The 19,830-nt window shown below is 35.5% G+C and overlaps 1 protein-coding gene across 2 annotated transcripts in view; it reads right to left on the reverse strand.

Annotated features, from left to right (window-relative positions):
• Positions 1-18,417: 18,417 nt before the first annotated feature.
• Positions 18,418-19,830, reverse strand: part of LOC149925533 (ubiquitin carboxyl-terminal hydrolase 48-like) — a 100,195-nt gene continuing 98,782 nt past the window's right edge. For both annotated transcript variants that reach the window (XM_090160525.1, XM_090160526.1), the window contains exon 22: positions 18,418-18,717. In XM_090160525.1, the coding sequence (XP_090016651.1) occupies positions 18,695-18,717 (23 nt within the window). In that variant the 3' untranslated portion in view covers positions 18,418-18,694. The remainder of the gene's footprint in view (positions 18,718-19,830) is intronic.

Raw genomic sequence — 19,830 nt, forward strand, 5'->3', positions numbered from 1 at the left:
GCGGGAAATCTGGCTGGCGACTGTTATATCTAAAAGAGAAACTAAGCCTAAACATTAAAATTTTCAAAACGCGTTGCATATAGCAACGGAAAGCTTACTTACCGTTACATTGTGAAGTATAGCAGGCTAATTTACTTGCTTTTATACCCTAACATGGCGGCGTAGACAAAATTAATTTTAAGATCCAAAAATTCCAAATCCACTTCAGCAACTTCCATTTTCCTTGATACTGATGACGCATTTTTCATCACGGAGTTGGAAGTGACGTAATTTACGTCATATGCCGTAAACAAGGTCAGTAGGGGTCATTTAGAAGAAAACCTTTAATAGTTGATTTTATAAAATGTCTTTACGCTTGCCCAACTTGTTGAAATGTTGCCCTGGAATAGTTCAGCCAATGCCTAAGAATGAGTTCATAAGCTCTGTAGTGGGAGAGAAAACGGATCCACAGCTGAAGCGGGGAGGCAACATTTCAACAAGTTGGCCAAGGTTATTTTATAAAAAGAACTATTAGCGTTTACACCAAAACTTTGAAAATAACAAAGGCTTCTGTGTTAAAATAGGATATTTGGAGGCTAAAATGTTTTCGACCCATTAGATTTTAATCCGAAAAATATCTAGGCGTTAGTCCCATTAAAGATTTCTTGGTCCGTGTATTTCTATAAATTCTTTAAAATGTAGATAAAAAAATGTATTTTTTACGTAGTTTTTCTTAGCGTCGAAGTCAAAGATTAATAAAATGAGTAACAGTGGGGATTCATTTTGTCAAGACGGATTCAATAGGCCCGAAAAAACTTCATAACGCGATAAAACTTCACAAAAAGGACTTTTTAACCCGATGAAAAACTATTAGTTCATTCGATCCTATTGAAATGAGTGGCTGAAATGGAATTTATTTGCATTGGCTTCATTTGTAAAAGGCTCTCATTTTGAGCGGCTTGAGTCATTTTGGGCCAATTTGAGCGGTGAAATATATTTTTGAAAGACAGTAAAACGATAATGTCAAAGCTCGAAAAAGAGCAAAAAGAGAGGAGCGAAAATGTTATCGCTCAAAATGGAGTGAAAATGTCATCGCTCATAATGGAGCGAAACGAGAGGAGTGAAAATGTCAGCGCTCAAAATAGAGCGAAAAGAGTTGAGCGAAAATGTCACCGCTCAAAATAGAGCGAAAAGAGAGGAGTAAAATGTCACCGCTCAAAAGAGAGCGAAAAGAGAGGAGTGAAAATGTCACCGCTCAAAATAGAGCGAAAAGAGGTGAGCTAAAATGTCACCGCTCAAAATAGAGCGAAAAGAGCTGAGCGAAAATGTCACCGCTCAAAATAGAGCGAAAAGAGAGGAGTAAAATGTCACCGCTCAAAATAGAGCGAAAAGAGAGGAGTGAAAATGTCACCGCTCAAAATAGAGCGAAAAGAGCTGAGCGAAAATGTCACCGCTCAAAATGGAGCGAAAAGAGTTGAGCGAAAATGTCACAGCTCCAAGAAGAGTGGAAAGAGCCCTGATCGTGAGTTGTCGTTTAACAAAAATGCCCATCGCTGTTTTTGTAGCAAAAAATATATTATCTTACAGATGTCCTTTGCATTGACTACTTTTTTCCAAGTAGGAGATTATATAATTAATATATCTACGTCGTAGCTTACACGCTTATGGTAAATCACCAAGGCTTATTGAAAATTCTTTTCAAATTATATTAAATCAAATTAACACTTACTTTGGGGAAAAATCATAAAACATTATTGATTCCTATTTTGAGATAGTTCTGTGTTCCATTTTAAGAGAAAAACACCGCCCTAGATGGCGCCAGAGGTAGGTTACGAAGCGTAAAGCTTACTTTTAAACGAATTTAAGACCCACAGAACACCTTGCATTTTTTAAATATATTACTAATATATAAGTTAATTTAAAGGGACTGAGAATCCTTTGAATATTGAGGGTGGAACTACCTGAACTATGACCCGAGATTTGGAAACGATGTGGTGCACCTTTAAGCGAGGTTTTAAATATTACCCTCTGAATTTAAAGAGTAAATTGCCTATAGATTTTCGGAATAGAAACTTAACTACTTAATATTTTTCTCGTTCATTTGATCATGGGCTTTCCGAAAATGTTACTTACTTGATGAAATACTGTCGTTCAGTTTATTTAATATTAAAATTAAACTTACGTGTAGCGCCCCACTTCGGCTTTTATTTTAAACGATAATTTTACCGCGCCTAGTTTGTGACGTCATTGACTACGGTTTTTTTTCAGAATTTTCCCCACTGCATCTGGTAGATTACATTGTTGCCATTATCCTACCAAGATCATTCTGGTAATATCCTTGGTCAGGAATCTCCCCCTAGCGATGCGCTGTCAAAGGCTACGTGTGACGCGTTAGCAAGCGGACGCAAAACGGCGGCGAAGCCCGTAATGCAGTCTGTCTTGCAAATAGCTCTCAGTAAAACTTTTGCATGTGAAGAATAGGAAGTGTCACACTTATGTTTCAATATTATCCACTTATGTTAATACTTATTACTCTTTAATAGATAGACACAACCAAATGTTTACAATAAGAAAAGTAAAATTAATTTCAAATTCGGAAAACGTTTTTTTGTTGGTAAAATAAAAAAATCTGAGTTTAACCCAATTCTATGTACTATGAAAGAGCATTTTTTTTACGGCCCATTTTAAAGAAAGTCCAAGAATTGGGCTTACCCGAAATACATCCCCATTCGGTGCAGAAAAAAAAGCAAATTTTGGAAAAAGGCAGGCGAAAGAGGGCGCTCATTATGGGCGACGATGAAGCCTGCTTCAAGGGGCGCATCTACTGATTACCTCACGTATTTCGATGATAACTCACCCCCGTTCGCCGTACGCGGCTAATCCCATTCTCCTCGAACCGTTACTTCATTATGACTACCCGTAGACGTTTTTAAGTCGCGATGGACTAAGACGGTAGGTTACAAAAAAAAATAAAATACGCGTAAAATTTGGGTAGTTTTTTTCAATTAGGGGATGCGAGGGGGCGCTCGCGGATGGGAATATACGAAGGGGTAATGAGCTATCTGTTTAGAGCCTTCCTTTGGCGATTCCCCCAGGATCAAGGCTAATATTCCGCCTTATCAATAGTCGCAGGTTGCAGGAATAGTGACGTCACGGAGCATCTCGCCAATCGCGAGAGACCAATTAGACCAAACAGCGGAACAAATATTTTATCCTTTCAATCTCCAGGGGTGCGCTGGCTTGTTGGCGAGAAAACTTTTCTTAAAGATAACAGGTAGCTACTAGCCTGGTACTTCCCACGAAGTTCTCGCAAGTTCTCTCCCCGCTGGTTAGAGGGGTTTTCCCCCGAGTTCTTCGGTTTCCCATTTCCATAAAAACTTGTTAATGGTAATAGCAACTGCAGGAAGCTGTTGGCGTGGCATGAAGGGCTTGTCACCATCCTCGTGAGCCTAGTGCTCGGCATTCGATTAATTTTTATCCATTAATAAAATAAGCTCGGCGATATTTAAATAATATTTATTTAAATCACCAATAGTTGAATAAAAATTGTAAAATGTTTAAATAATCGAAATTGAATGATCCTATTATTTAAATAAAACAAACAATTATTTAAATAAATACCATTTTTATTCAAATAAATGCTTGTTTGCGTAAAAAAACATAATTAAATAAGTTAAAATGATATTCTTTTTACCAACGTTTTTTAAATAAATCGGAAAATTTGTGGATAATGAATAAACAATTCCGAACACTACGTGAGCCTTATATTAAAGGCATTATAAGTCGCTAGATGACTTGGGCTTAGTGTGTTGCCTTGGATATTACTATATTAATTTATATTATTATTAACTTCGAGATAAAGGTTGATTCCGAAAGTCAGCAGGTGAAATTTTCAATCCTTGTATCTTACGAAGACTCACTTGCTCTACGTCACAACGTCCCGTCGTTTGCTCACGTGACCTCCATCTTGTCGAAAAGGGAGTATAACCGAGGGGTCGGACATTTGCCTGTTTTGTGTACGGGATTTTGGATTTTTTATTGTGGATTTGTCATAAAGTCTATGGGAGCAAAATTCTTGGATTTTGGATTTGTGGATTTTTTTCCAAATTTTGTACGGGATTTGGCCAAATGACCGACCCATCGAGTATAACCTTTTCAGGAGTTAACTCCCTCCCCTCATTTTTCTAACCACGTGTTATACGTAGTATGAAATACAGTGGTTTTTGAAGAATTATCCCATTAAAAGAATCCCCACTTTAATTTGAAATATCTACTAGAAGGCCTTTCGTGCATCTAAAACCACGTACCTCATTATTAAGAAATTACATTTGAATAAATATCCAAACTATAATGAAAATAATTAATTTATATTGTTGTTTATGTGTTAATTAAGGGTGCATTGAAAAAAGAAACACTAAATATGAAACAATAAAGGTTTCAAGTGAGAAAACCTCTTCAGGACGGGCACGCTTCCTCTAATAGAAGAATTGGGTGTTTCTACTAACGTTCTAGATTTTCGCCATGAGCGAGAAAAGAGAGAAGCTATGGCGCACCCTCCCAAACCAGGAGGGTTCTATAGTTCTACTCCCTTTAAATGAACCATAAGAAAGTAATAAAGGTGAGAACAGTGACGTCATAAAATATCTAAATAGCTCCACAAGCAGTCGACTTCATCTGTCGGACTGGAAGATAAGTACCTAGTACATAATATCATTTTATCCAGTTTCAAAAAGAGAGAAAGGCAAAATATCTAATACATTTGGCGCAAAGTCACTAGCACCTAGGAGCAACAAACACAACACTCCACACAAGGAGAACGCAACCCGTCAAAAGTCGTGAATTTTCTCGCGTACATTTTTCATTGGCTAGACGTTTTAGCGCCTGCTACCGTCGGAAGGGGAAAATCCGGAAATTGTCTCCCCCCCCCCTCTTTCCGTAAAGGCTCACCCAATGAAATTTGTACACAGCACTGCATTAGCGTGTTTAAAGGCTAGTTGCGTTCTCCTTGTGTTTGTTGCTCCTAGCTAGCACGGAGGCGGAAGTTTCGAATTTGGTCTGTTTACGGTTGAATTTTCTAAATATACCCGGGCGCGTTATATAGTTTTGGAAAATACCGTCTATTGGTTTATAACAGATTTAATAATTTATTTTTAGTACTACAAGTGAGGCATACTTAAAAAAATTCCGTTTAGCGAGTCCAGGGTAAGTATAGAACGGGTAATGCCGATATTACCACGTTGACGTACATAAACGCCCGATTTGATGATTGTTTAGGAGCATAATACTAAAAATACGCTATAATGAAGCGTAAAAATAATAATTTGCATTAATTTCAACAGAAAATGGGCGTAATTCTAAATTCGAGCGTGAAATGGAATGGGAGCCAAGCTAAAAATAGTCTCAACATGGTTACTTTCCAGGGTTCGAACAAAATTTCCGGAATTAAATTCCCTGACATTTCCAGGGTTTCCATGACCAAATTGCCAAATTTTCCCTGACCATTTTTGTAGAATAAATGGCCTGATTTTTTTGTGGTAATTTTAAAATTCCCTTACTTTTTGGACCATTTTCAAATTCTATGATTCTTCCTGATATTTTGAAATCATTTTCAAATTTCCTGACTTTTCCCTGGCCTTTTGGAGACTTTTTAAAATTCCCTTACTTTTTGGAGACATTTTCAAATTCCCTGACCTTTCCCTAACCTTTAGAAATCATTTTCAAATTCCCTGACTTTTCCCTAACCTTTTGGAAACATTTAAAATTCCCTGACTTTTCCCTGACATTTTAAAATCATTTTAAAATTCCCTGACTTTTCCAGGTTGTCCAGGTCTTGTACGAACCCTGTTTCCCCTAAATAGAAATTAATTAATTATTTCTACAAATTTAATTAAAATAAGTAGGTAGCAGTTAAGGGGACCGTGGTCACACTTACGCGAATAAAGTTACTTACGCTTATAATGAAATAAAAACTACAAGAGTTTTTCCTACAAGCCATCGAAATAAATGGAGTGTTAAACTCTGAGTCCGAACATAAATAAAAGCTACATCCTAAAAACCTAACTGGCCCATTAAGAAATCATACTTTTTGCCATTTATTTTTTACCCCGAAATGTGACTTTTTTGGAGTGTGATGAAAAACAAGACGCGACCACAAAACCCATTCTGATTATATTTTTCATTCGCAGAAGTCGATATGCTAAAAAAACCAGGGGCGATATTCTTAATAATCTCGTTGTAAAAAGAATGACGTTTCAATCATTAATTTTGACAAAAACAAGCATAAGTTACAATTCTTATTCTCCCAATTTTTTTTAAATAATAGCGTAAGTAACATAATGAACCATAAGTGTAAGACTTCCTATTGTTTTAATGCAAATTTTATTGACACTGACATACTCGACTTGGATTTGCAACCGAACTTGGTAGTATATTATCGTCCTTGGGTGTATCATATTTCGGGAATATTTTCGATACTAGGGGGCTCTGTGCCGAGAACTAAACCTTTATTGTTATGATGAAGTCTGTTTCGCTAATTAAAGTCTTTGGAATAGATCAACCAATTCTTATTGACAGGAATCCATACCTCTACTTGGAATGCTTATCCTGGCGTATCGCGAATGGTAAGATAACTATGACGGCTTTGGCCCCGCCTTCTAGAGATAAAATCCCCTTTGCGCGCGCTCCCCTTTCACGTTGCTGTTTGTTAAGTTAACATAGTGACGTCAAAAAAACCGTCAGCCACATCGAGACGAAAATCTGCCGCGATAAGCATTCCTAGTAGAGATATAGATTCCTGTTACTGAATATTGAAACGCTATTAAAAGTAAAAATAATATTAAAATTATATTAAAATTATAATAAATTTACTATTACAGGGTTGCCACAAAATATTGAGATTAAAATTACCTGAATATTCCCTGTTTTCCCTGACCATTTTAAGTTATTTTCCCTGACTTTTTAAGGCCAAAATTAGATAGTTTTAACTTTTACATTAATAAATTTAATCAACTAATATTTAAGTACCAAAGTTATTTCAACTTTAAAAAACTTTTCAAGGATCTAAATAATAGCAGTATTTGCCATAGATCTAGAGTAGAATTACCTTAAAAAAGTGTCAAAATTAAACTAAATTCCCTGACTTTTTACAAATTCTTAAAATTAATTCCCTAACCTTTCCCTGACTTTTTAGGTCCATTTTTAAATTACCTGATTTCCCTGACGGGTGGTAGCCCTGTATTAAATATGAACCTAAAACTGACTATTATTAATATTCCCTTCGTTTTTGAAGGTAGTTTTTTGAGTTAATAAACGTTTTTTATTCGTACTTATCTCCATCAGAATAAAAAAGTAATTTTACCAACAAAGAGAGTAAGCAAATCATTCGGTGTCATACTTATTAATGTAACGTTACTTATGACAATACGTGTGTATTTTTCTTAAACACAAGGCCGTTTATCCGACTGAAGGAAATAAAAAATAAACATTTGATTTGAATTTCGAAACTCTCTCCAATCGAAAAGGATGATTTATATAAAGAAGGTTTTGAACTTGAAGGTTTTCCGGAGCGAAAACTCGTTTTCCAGTTAAATCTGGAGCATACACAAAATACGCCGAAAGTCAATAAATCTTTGGAGAAAAAATAAAACTGCAACCTAGATTTAATTGAGCGTGATTCGTCACCCTAGAGTTGAAGACCTTCAACTGTATATTTTAATGTCATAGTGTATTTTAGCATCTCTATAATGCGAGAAAAATACTAATCCAATGTTTGTTTTTTTACGGATAAATTATTCTTGAGCTAAAGGTTAAAAATGTTGCGATTTAATGCGACAACCGTGTTTATTTAAATTAACTAATCTCAGTACTGATTAACAATGTATTTTATGTACTAAGGTCATAAGAAACTTATGAGTATGGCATGTTCTAAATGTAACCAAATCAACAACAAGATCTGAAAATAGTATAAAACCACCCCAATATAAAACTACAAGGAAACTAAACTAAATTTTTTATAGCGGCGATAAACTCTATAAAGATATATATGAAAAACTAAAGGAGATTAAAACTTTAAACGGTCTAAAAAAATCATGAAAACATGTGCACTGCTGAACAAAAAAGTGTGAAAAATTATTATTACACGTCAGTGTAATTATTGCTATGTTTTAGGGTAAATGTTTTTAATATAATTTTTTAATTAGGCAAATATCTCTTAATTTGACTTGGCCCTCTAATGCGATTGTAAAAAAAAATTTAGAATAAAATATTTGAATTTGGATCATTAAATTTAAAATTAAATAAATTAAATTGAGTAAAAGTTTTTCTTCGTTAAACAAAGAATTTCGGGCATTTAGAAGCTAATACAATATCATTAGTGTATTGCTTCAAAATTATCTGGTAAAACCTAAAAGTTTTAATTGCAGAGAGTCCATAAAAAAGGCACGTCTATATACAACAATGGCTATTTTATCCATTTCGTTAAAAAAAAATAACACTTTGAAGTACGTAAAAAACTAAACTCGAATTAATTGGGTTTTTCCCTAAAAAAGTCATTAAAAAGTTTCGTTTTAATTTTTAAACTTTTCGTACCGCGAGGGAGCTTGGGAAGGCGGGAGGTACGACGGGGAAGTAGAAGAGTAGTGGTCGCGACCTTTCAACTGTGCGAGGGCGAAAAAGCTTCCATCTAACCCCGTCGAATGGCGCTGCAATCGGCGTAGGCACGCCATTTTTAATCATCCGAAAATGATCGCGCGCGAAGGTCCCCCCTCTAATGACGACTAATTTTTTTGAAAGGGGGCGCCACAATCGCGCCTTCACCCGATCCTGGCTGCTCTAATCCTTCGGATTTATTTTATTTTTCACCAACCTCCTTTAAAGTAATCGTTAATAGCAATTTAGGGGGGTTAATTTCCCCCATTTGAAGATATATCGATGTACAGAAAAAAAATCAGCTTTGATTTTTGAAACAATCTTTAAACTTTTTCGCGCATCAATTTGCCATTAGGAAGAAATCCCGTCAACAGCACTTCGAGAGAGTATTATCGACTGCTGCGGACGAAAGGTTATCCCCTGAAAGGAGGGCTTACCTGGTGAGGCGGAATTTATGAGGTATAGAAATATAATTTGGATTTGATAATTGGCGCTAAATTTTAATTTAAAAAAAAATATTTTTGGTCTCTGAACTAGACCCCGATGCCGCAAAATTTTTAATCTGTTCCATTGCGTCGAATCCCATTCGACCGAACCCAATCCCATTCGACCGAACCAATTCCCATTCGACCGAAAAAGCCGCACTTTGGCGGATTTAGGATTCGGTCTAATGGGATTGTCCCATTCGACCGAAAAACCCGCGCTTCTCCGGGTTTGGGATTCGGTTTTATCCGTTTCAGCATCTGTCAGAACAGCATACAGTGCTACCTAACCTAACATAACCTCACCTAACCTCACCTAACCTAACCTAACCAGGCAATTTTTAAAGTGGTCAACTCATTTAGAGGTCGGGGATGGTTAACTTTTATTCAATAGATAAAGCTCTCAAAATTATTCGTAAAATGTTTTGATCAAGTAATTTATATTTCCGTATTATCCGATTAATTTTTTGATAAATTTGTAAAATTAATCGGGAAAACGACGTTTTTTTCGATAAAAAGCTCAAATCTTACGAATAATACATGTTTTTTAATCATTTTCAGAAATATTAACCGGTAAATTTCTTTGTTTACATTTTTTTCCCGAAAAAAATCAATTTAAACATGGATAATTATTAACCTTCCCCGACCTCTAAACTCATTTGCCCACTACGACCACAATTTCCTTTCCTATCCTAAGCCTAACTATTTCCACTAAATTTTTTAAAGCAGACGAAAACTAAAAATTGTTATTATTTTGTCACCCAGTTTTTATACTATGCTATTTTATTAAATTTTATTTTGGGCTAATTTCATCAAAAACATTGGCGGAATTCGGTCGAATGGGATGCGGCGCAATGGGAAGATACCGAAATTTTGACCGGCGGCGGCGATCCGGTGATTTTCCATCGGTGGCGGTGGCGCCAACTATTTTTGTCGGCGGCGTTTATATTAAATTTCTTTTTAATTGTAAGACGTTCGTTTAAATGTGATCAAGAAAGAACTACATTTTTGTTAAAGATGCGAAGAGACTGATATTAACGGAAAATCTGGTAGCCCTGTTTAAAATATTATAAACCGTCGGCGGCGCGCCAAGAAAACATCGGCGGCGGTGGCGGCGCAAAAAACGATCGGTGTCGGCGGCGCGCCGGTGCTTACATCGGCGGCGTCTAAAAGTCTACTCTGAACTGAAAACTACCGCTACGCCCTCGTCCGGCAGCGAGTGGAAATAGTGAGAAGTGACGTAGTAGCAGACGTTATTTTTGCAGTGCAATTTTAAAGTGTAGACGACTTTTTAAAGAGACTCTGCTTAATACAAACTAAAGTAATTTCAGAAGTCAATTGGGATAAGTTTAAATATCTACGCCGTAAGATATCATTCTAGGTCACCCGAAGATTTTGGATGTCACGAAATATAAATAAATCAGAGCTATTAAAATTTCAAATCCCTTCAATTTTATAATAATCTCATGAAGGTTGTTAAGTTTATGGCTAAATCGTATGGCTACAAGAGGTTAATTATTGCATTTTAATATAATTTTATATCATTATTTCTTTATTTATTATTATTTGATTTTTAGCGGTCTCCCAAAAGAAATTTTTTCCTGAATTTGGTTAAAAATCGCATTTTTAGTGGATTTTTTCCTGAATTTGTAAATTTAAAAAAACCCTATATGATATTTAACAATCCTTAGTTCTTTTGCAGTTTTTCTAGGGGCTTTTTTCTGTGATATGTAGTATTTTAAATAAATTGAACAACATTGTATTTTTTAAAGATTTAAGGATTTTTTCAAGGTATTTTGTGGATTTCAGTTTTGTTCTTTAGGAGTTTAGTGGAATTGTTCGAGGAATTTCCAGGATTTGTGTGGTTTTTTCAAGGAATTTCGGGGATTTGTGTAGTTTTTTCAAAGAAATTTAGAGGATTTGTGTGGTTTTTTCAAAGGAATTTAGGGGATTTGTGTGGTTTTTTCAAAGGAAATTAGGGGATTTGTGTGGTTTTTTCAAAGGAGTTTCGAAGATTTGGGTGGTTTTTCAAGGATTTTCGAGGATTTGTGCTGTTTTTCCAAGGAATTTCAGGGATTTGTGTGGTTTTTCCAAGGAATTTCGGGGAATTGTGTGGTTTTTCCAAAGGAATTTCGGGGATTTGTGTGGTTTTTTCAATGGAGTTTCGAAGATTTGGGTGGTTTTTCAAGGATTTTCGAGGATTTGTGCTGTTTTTCCAAGGAATTTCAGGGATTTGTGTGGTTTTTCCAAGGAATTTCGGGGAATTGTGTGGTTTTTCCAAAGGAATTTCGAGGATTTGTGTGGTTTTTTCAAAGGAGTTTCGAAGATTTGGGTGGTTTTTCAAGGATTTTCGAGGATTTGTGCTGTTTTTCCAAGGAATTTCAGGGATTTGTGTTTTTTTTCCAAGGAATTTCGGGGAATTGTGTGGTTTTTCCAAAGGAATTTCGGGGATTTGTGTGTTTTTTTCAAGGAATTTTGGCTATTCTAGATTTTTCGCAGGATTTTCGTTGATTTGTGGATTTATGGCAGTATTTTCGTTGATTTGTAGATTTCTGGAAGGATATGTGTGGTTTTTTCAAGGAATTTCGGGAATTCTGGATTTTTCGCAGGATTTTCGTTGGTTTGTAGATTTCTCGAGGGATTTTCGTGGATTTGGCTAAGAAATTTCATATATTAATAGATTTAAAAAAGTTCCGAATTTTTAACCAACTTCAAATAATTACGGAGTTTTTCAAGTATATTTGGATTTTTCCGTGTATTTTTCAGTGAGCTTACTAGGATTTCAAAGGAATGTCCAGCCCTTTAAAGCAACCAGTATGCGTGGTCACCCTGCGAATGACCTAACCACCGCGTATCGTCGCACCGAAAAATAGTAAGTATCTAAAAACAATGTCGTTAGTGGAAGATTCTTGGGTAAACTCCTTGTAGAGTTAAGTTTCACGAGAAGCTATTATTCTAATTTCGAAGATACAAAGATGACAAAGTCAAAAGGGGCGGGGGGGGGCATCGTGTTTGGGGCGGTAATGAATGGTCCTCCATCTTTGTCTCTCTCGATTGCCAGAGCCACCCATTACGTCACCCGCCCCGGAGAGAAGGGTAATATTTAAAAGAGCACCCCGTCGCAAAAAATGTGGATTTGGGGGGGCGTTCTTCGGGTGGAGGGGCGCATTAAGAAATGGGGTGTCTTAAAACAACGGGCCGACCTCTTCCGCGTGACTGAGTGATCCATTAGGCCTTCCCGCGTAATGACAAAAACATGGTAGCGGCGACGACTTTTTGAAACTATCGACCAAATGACGACGTTTGGTTTCTGGAAACTGTTTTATCAGGCCCTCCACTCATGCCATACCATCAACGTACAATGGTTGACGCTCTAAAGGCTACGCTATGGAATTTCACCCAAGAAATATACAAGTTTGACCCACAACTTTAAAAAAATGACGGCTCTAAAATCCACCACTAAAAAAGACCCGTTTGTCAAGATAGTATTTAGGTCCCTAACGTTCAACTGAAATAACGGAATCTGCTTTGAAGATTATACCAGCACACGCCGGCGACATATTAATTAAATTAATTAATTAATTAATTGTAAATTAATCCGTGGTACCCACGGATAGTCTAAAGATAGACTTATCCCTTAATGTAAATAAATAATTCTTACTATGCTTGGTCAAGATTGAATTCAAAAAGCAATTTAAGAATTCCGTTCGTTTTAGAGAACTAGTTTTCAAAACTAACGTGAGAAATCGCTTCATGTTGGTTCGGGAAGCAACTCGTCCAAGTCGGTTCGCTTAGAATCGCTTTCAAAATGACAAGGCGGGGAAGTCAAATTGCTCCTATTTTCAAATATAATGGGAATATAATTCTAAAACATGTCAAATAATATTACTGTATGTATCGTAAACATGATTAACTAATTGTTTTGGGATACATTTTAGTATTTTCAAAATTGTGGTCATAATTTGGAATGACGTTAAGCCTTGGCTATAAGCGAACTGGGGTGAAGCGATTTCGCACGTGTGAACTAAGAATTATTGTCGGTGGTCAAAACTGGCATTCAAACCGACCTAAACTGAGTTTTAAGCTCTGGTGCGACCGTGGCTCAAGTTTACCCGAAATGAACCAAAATTATTAGTTCATCCCATTTCTAAATATTGACACAAAACTATTGTAAAGATAATTCATTTACTAGTTTTCAACCTACAGATGGCACTGCATGCGGTTTATCATTCTAAAAAGCATTAGTTTGCTTCTAGGTTCTTGGTCTTAACTATGAAGGAAATTCAAATATGTTATATAGCATATGTTAAATTTCTAAGGCAGTGGTTCCAAAGAAAAATCCTTAAATGCTGTTCCGTATTACACCAAAAATACCCCGTAGAGTATCGCCACCTATCGTAATTTTTTCACCCAAGAAGCTATTTAAAAATACTTAATCTACTACAATTTCTGTTGATAAACATAATGTAGGTACGTACCTTTCAATATTTTAACTTAATTTTGTTCAATCGAAAAGATTACAAATTCTTGAATAGCGACGTGGCATGGACCAAAAATCAACAGGAGATTCACTGTTAAGGCTTAAAAAAGCACGCGTTAATACTGGCAATAGGTAAATCACGATCAATTTTAGTTCAATGTGGACAAACTCCAGTCAGTTTCCGGCGTACTTTCGTAGAGAACCTGGAACGTTAACTTTCGATTTTGACAAAATGACGCCGTTGTTGTCTGTTAAAAGATTAGGCTCAGTTAGTTTTTGTCCTTTTATTTTTGAAATATGTTCTTAAAAGTTTAAGTAATGGAAATTAACTATTGTGTTAAATAAAAATGAATAGTAAGCCGATTATGGCTGAGGTTTTTTAATCAAATTCCCTGGAGTCCATTTCATTTATAAACTTAAAAATTATTAACTAAGGCTTACCTAACTTTCTCTCACGTACTAATAATAATAATAATAATAATGACAATCAGCTAGGCTAATACCCATGCACCACCTTAGGCCCAAGTCATCTAGCGACTTTTAATGCCTTTCAACAGGTGGCCGGGTTACAATGCGTAGGATTATATTTCTAAAAATATAGAACTTTCTAGGACTATTTTTACAAAATTATAGGATTTTATAGGACTATATATGCTATTTCATTTACTAACTTTATGCATTTAAAAAACAAAATCTATATTTAGTGAAATAAATTTTTGATTTTCACTTGAAAAATAGAAACTATTGAACCATTTCATCACAAAAATATACTATTAGCTAACCATCTTAACAATAACAAAAGGATAGACTAGAGTGACTTTGTATAGGAATTTATCCTATAGCTAAATCTAGCAATTTAACTGTGTGGCGGGATTTGAAATGGGCAAAATATCAAAATTATAGGATTTTATAGGACTTTTTTAGGGATTTTGCTAAAAATATAGGATGTTATAGGACATTTTTGAAAATATAGGATTTCACGCCACGCGAGCCAACAGCTCCCTACACATTGGAGCAACAAACACACAAGTAGAAGGCAACCCGTCCAAAGTCGCGCATTTTCTTGTGTACAGTTTTCATTGGTCGTGCTGCCGTCGGAAGGGGAAAATTCGGAAATTGTCTTCCCCCTTTCCATAAAACGCTCAGCATAAAGGCTCGTCCAATGACATTTGTACACAACACTGCGTTAGCGTGTTTAAAGGCTAGCTGCGTTCTCCTTGTGTTTGTTGCTCCTAGCCTACACTAACTATTATCGTTAACTTCTACTGTCGCTTAAGCCACGACTAAGCCTCTCGTAGTGATAGTTGAACCGAATTCTTGAGGCACTTCAAAGCGGCTGGTGTACCTCAGTCAGCCTTCCGATTCAGGCCACGCCTAGCGGGTCCAAATATCAGGAACAGTGAGTCTCCTTAGATTCTTGGTCTATGGCCGCAGCATGCCCGTTGCAAATATAACATGTTGGAAATCTTAACACGACATCTATCGTACCATCTAGGTAGTCGCCATTTGTTTAATCTGATCAGAAAAAAATTACAAACCTTATTTGAATATGTTAACTAATCTAATTTAAAAATCATTTAATCGGTATATTCCCATTCGACCGAATTCAATATGTTTCCGAAATATAGCCCAAAAGGTGGATTCGGTTCATTGGGACCTTTTGTTTTGTTTTTTACTTCTGCCCCGAGATATAGCAGGGTACGCAAAAAACGTTATACCTAAACAAAATAGCTACAGGTGTACTAACGGTAAGGTTAGGTTAGGTTAGGTTAGGTTAGGTTAGTCTCTCACTTTCCTAGGGTGGCGCGCTTTTATAAATATATTTATGCTTTGAACTTTTTATTTATATCAAGAACACAAAAATAACTAGATTTATTTACCGTTTTGTTTAAGCGAAACAAATAATCATTCTTAATGTACAAAAACCCTCCTTTGTGAGCTATTTTCTCCATTTTAGCTAACTGGCTCCAATAAGACTATCAACACTTATTTATATAAGAAGTAAACCTATTTAAAAAACGTATCATAAAAACGAAATTTGATGTACTATAAAAAATAATATAAACGTGCAAAATTGGGCTGTAAACCGCACAATTGGGGTATTTTCGATCGATTGGGACTCAATGTTAAATCGTTTTCGAACGAATGGGATTTCGGTCGAATGGGTCCAAAGCCATTTAATCAATAATTTTACACAGATTTTAAGGCGACATTTTAAATTATCTCACGTGAAATAAACTAAATGAATTATTTCTGTTCTGATAACTTAGTTAAAAACATATTGTAAATACAATTAAAGAAACGGTTGAATTTCAATTTTATTCAGATAATTGGAAACCAGCTAATTATTATCTGAAAATGGTTAAAAATCAGGTAATATAACTGGGAACCAGTTCGCTATCTACAGATGGTAAGAAATCAGTTAATATGAGTTTGATACGGTTGAAAAAAATCTAGGTGTTATCCGATAGCATGTCACTGTATCTGAAAATGGTTTAAAACCGGTTAATATAACTGAAAACCAGTTCGCTATCTACAGATGGTTAAAAATCGGATAATATGAGTTTCATACGGTTGTAAAAAATCTAGGTGTTATCAGATAGCATGTCACTGTATCTGAAAATGGTTAAAAATCGGTTAATATAACTGGAACCAGTTCGCTATCTACAGATGGTTAAAAATCGGTTAATATGAGTTTGATACGGTTGAAAAAAAATTAGGTGTTATCAGATAGCAAGAACAGTTTATACTAACCATTTTGACCCTTGGACCATTCCACGAATGGTTGCAGTCTAGCATCTCATTCAGTAGAAATTATTCACCCGTCATTTGCAGTTAAAGGTGCATCATTGACCTTGACATTTCGGGCACCAGGTTTAACAGAAGCTAGATATGATTGTAATTAGTTATGTTTAAGAACAAATCGTAGCGCGTGTTATTTGTACACTTCAAGCAAGTGAAGTAGCTTTTTTTTCAACAGATGTCGCTAGCGTCCAAATAAAAACAAGATGCTGAAGCTACATTTTCACCCAAAAGGCGGGACATAAAAATACCCTTCGCGTTGATTGGCTCGTTGGTAAAATTTACAATAACTTAAATGATAGTAATCTTTTAACAATATATTTTATATGGCATATATAATTCAGATTAAAGTCCACTAACAAGGAGACGACCCAAGGTGATATTCACACCTGTAAGGGAAAAGTTGCGACGGGCTTTCGTTTTGCCATGGCAACCGATAACGTTTTTGACAACATGATTTGGAATTATTTCTATTGAAAATAAAATGGGAATCTGAAGGATTTTAAGGGTCCCCCAATTGACCAAATTGCATTTAAACTTGATTTAATTAAATTTTTAAAATCAATTTAATTTTTTTTAACGTTTTTGAAATTTAAAAAAAATTTCACTTTTTAAAAGGTTTCACAGGGGGGACCCTTAAAATCCTTCAGATTCCCATGTTATTTTCAATGGAAAAATTCCAAATCATGTTGTCAAAAACGTTTTCGGTTGCCATGGCAAAACGAAAGCCCGTCGCAACTTTTCCCTTGCAGGTTTTTTAAGGTACATGGAGGTGTACACTTTACCCGAGTTTGAACCAAATCGGTGATTATCACCTCGGGTCTTCTCCTTGTAAGTAGAGTATAAGTTATCTAATTACAATACAATGGTTCTCTGACGACGTTATTGTTTCGCTATTTTGAATTTTAGCTTCCTTGGCCATTAATAGATGGCACCACGCTCTCCAGAAAAGTCGTTTTCAGTCGAAGAATCAGCTAAATACAGTGCCATCTCTAATAACAAGGGCCTTATCATAATACAGGTGGCAATGATAGAGCCGACACTTAATCTAACTTATCGTGGTCACCGTTATAAAATGATCTAATACCCATTTCAGGCGACGCTTACAAAATCGGGTTTAGCCCCTTTTAGCAAAACAAAGTTAAACTTTTACACTGTAATTTTCGTTTAAAAAACCCGGTTTTATAAGTACGTCTGAAAAGTGTATTCGGGACCGAAACGAGTCTAGGTGGCGTAACGGCGCTAGCTTCTCCGAGGTAGATCCTATGATCTAGCGTCTTAAATTAACTTATCAAAATATAAGCAAAATTATATTAAAATGCAATATCATTATTTATAAAGTCAAATTTACGAATAACGACGAGGAAAAACTATTTGCGTCTGCTTTAGCCGCTACCTATCTAGGTTTCAATGGCGAACAAAAGGGGGCGTTGCGATGGTTTTCGGTCTCGAATAAAGTGAACCAGCAATCCATACCTCTACTTGGAATGCTTATCGCGGCAGATTATCGTCTCGATGTGGCTGACGGTTATTTTGACGTCACTATGTTAACTTAACAAACTACGTGAGAGGGGAGCGCGCGCAGAGGGGTTTTTTTTTTTATCTTGTAGTCGGGGCCAAAGCCGTCAGTGATCTCACCATACCAAAAGTAAATGAATTGAAGTTATCAGACTGCTATACACCCCATGTTGGAGGCGTTTTCCTTATGAAGTTACATTTTGACCTCGAATTTGAAATTTGGCGCGCTCCTAGGCCGAAAAAAAAAGTTGTTTTTATGAAACATAGAAATAGCTAAACCCACAATTCCCAAGTGCAATTTGTCGCGTCAAAAGACTAGGATGGAAATTAGCTTTTATTTGACTCATTTTCTCATCATTTTCATAAGGAAAACGACCTCCGATTCTGAGCGCTATTTCGATAACTTCCTAGTAGAGGTATGAATTCCTGAGTGAACTAAACCGACCTAAGAGAAGCTACAGAAATAAATGAAGACTCGAGATAGATAATGTAAATTTTTATACAATAGCTTAAATACAAAACGTTCTTATTAATTTTGTCAGTCATAAATAGAAAATAATATTTTTTCATCATACATTTTTCATCCCGGAATAAAATAGTTTTAAACTTCGTGACTATCCTTCACAATTTAGGTTGAGATATATTTCGCTTGTAACTAGAGGAAACGCAAACACCTTCCAAGTAAAACAATTCCATATTTGTCCAAACGAGCTTTTAAATTAAGATATTGAAAAGAAAATCAACACACGAAATAGTTTTCATGGACGTAAGGTCCATCGATGACTCATCAGGTGCTGAGTAGACCAGTTCCTGAATAATAAAAAAAAATTAGGTTTAATAAATATCACTACTTTCTCCTTAAGGGGGAAGAATACAATAAAAGCCTCTGTTTCGTTCAAGCTGAACGTTTCTGTTTGAACAATTACATCATTGAATTATAATTTTGTTATTAGGCTGAACCTTCCTCTAGAGCTTAAAATAATTTTGATAATTCTAATATTAATAGTTAACGAGATCTAAGGTCCTAACTAAAGGGTAGTTTGGGCGCTTGCCCAACTTGTTTAGCTCCGGGGGTCCGAATTAAAACGTAATAATTTTATTACTTTTAAATTTACAATTGTCAAAATTATTTTAAGCACTAAACAAGAGGCTGTTATACACTTAAATATTAATTTTATAAGTTAAAATACAAAATTAAAAGAGTTCAGCTTGAAATAGCGCGAAAGTAGACAATGACCATTGTAGTCTTCCCCCTTAAAAGTACAATATAGGCAAGAAGTTATTTAGTATTATCATAAGTGTATAATATATTATAACATAAGTGTGACGCCTAATTTTATTTATTACAGGGGTTAAAAGAAATCAAAATACGTCTAGATCATAGTCGGACTTCAATACACTTCTTAAACCTAACACGCCGAAATCTAGAACTAATTAGGGTTATGGAATGCGTTGAATAAGCCTTATATTTTATGTAGACGGTCTCAATAAATTTTAACGACTCGCTATTACCATAAGTTACATATTGTTACATATTCTTCACAAGCAAAAGTTTTACCGAGTTATTCACAAGACAGACTGCATTACGGGCTTCGTCGCCGTTTTGCGTCCGCTTGCTAACGCGCCTCGCTAGGGGGATAATTTCCTCTTGTGATTACGTCACTGCGTTAATAGCTCTCAGTAAAATATTCCCCAAAGTGACAAACTTATGGAAAATATTATAGACTTATGGTATTACTAAGGACCCAAGCTTCACCCCAAACCAAAACATTCCATTTTCTTTAGTTTTATAACAGAACACATTTCCTTGAAAATTTTCATTTAACCACTAATTTAATTTTAATTAAAATATTAAATTAATAATAATTAAAGCTAATTCAACGACTTTAATGTTTGGATTAATCACAAATTTAAAGCAAGTGT

Source organism: Leiobunum rupestre, chromosome 10 (genome assembly GCF_980474605.1).
Source record: "Leiobunum rupestre chromosome 10, qqLeiRupe1.1.hap1, whole genome shotgun sequence".
In the NCBI taxonomy this organism is placed as follows: Eukaryota; Metazoa; Arthropoda; class Arachnida; order Opiliones; family Sclerosomatidae; genus Leiobunum; species Leiobunum rupestre.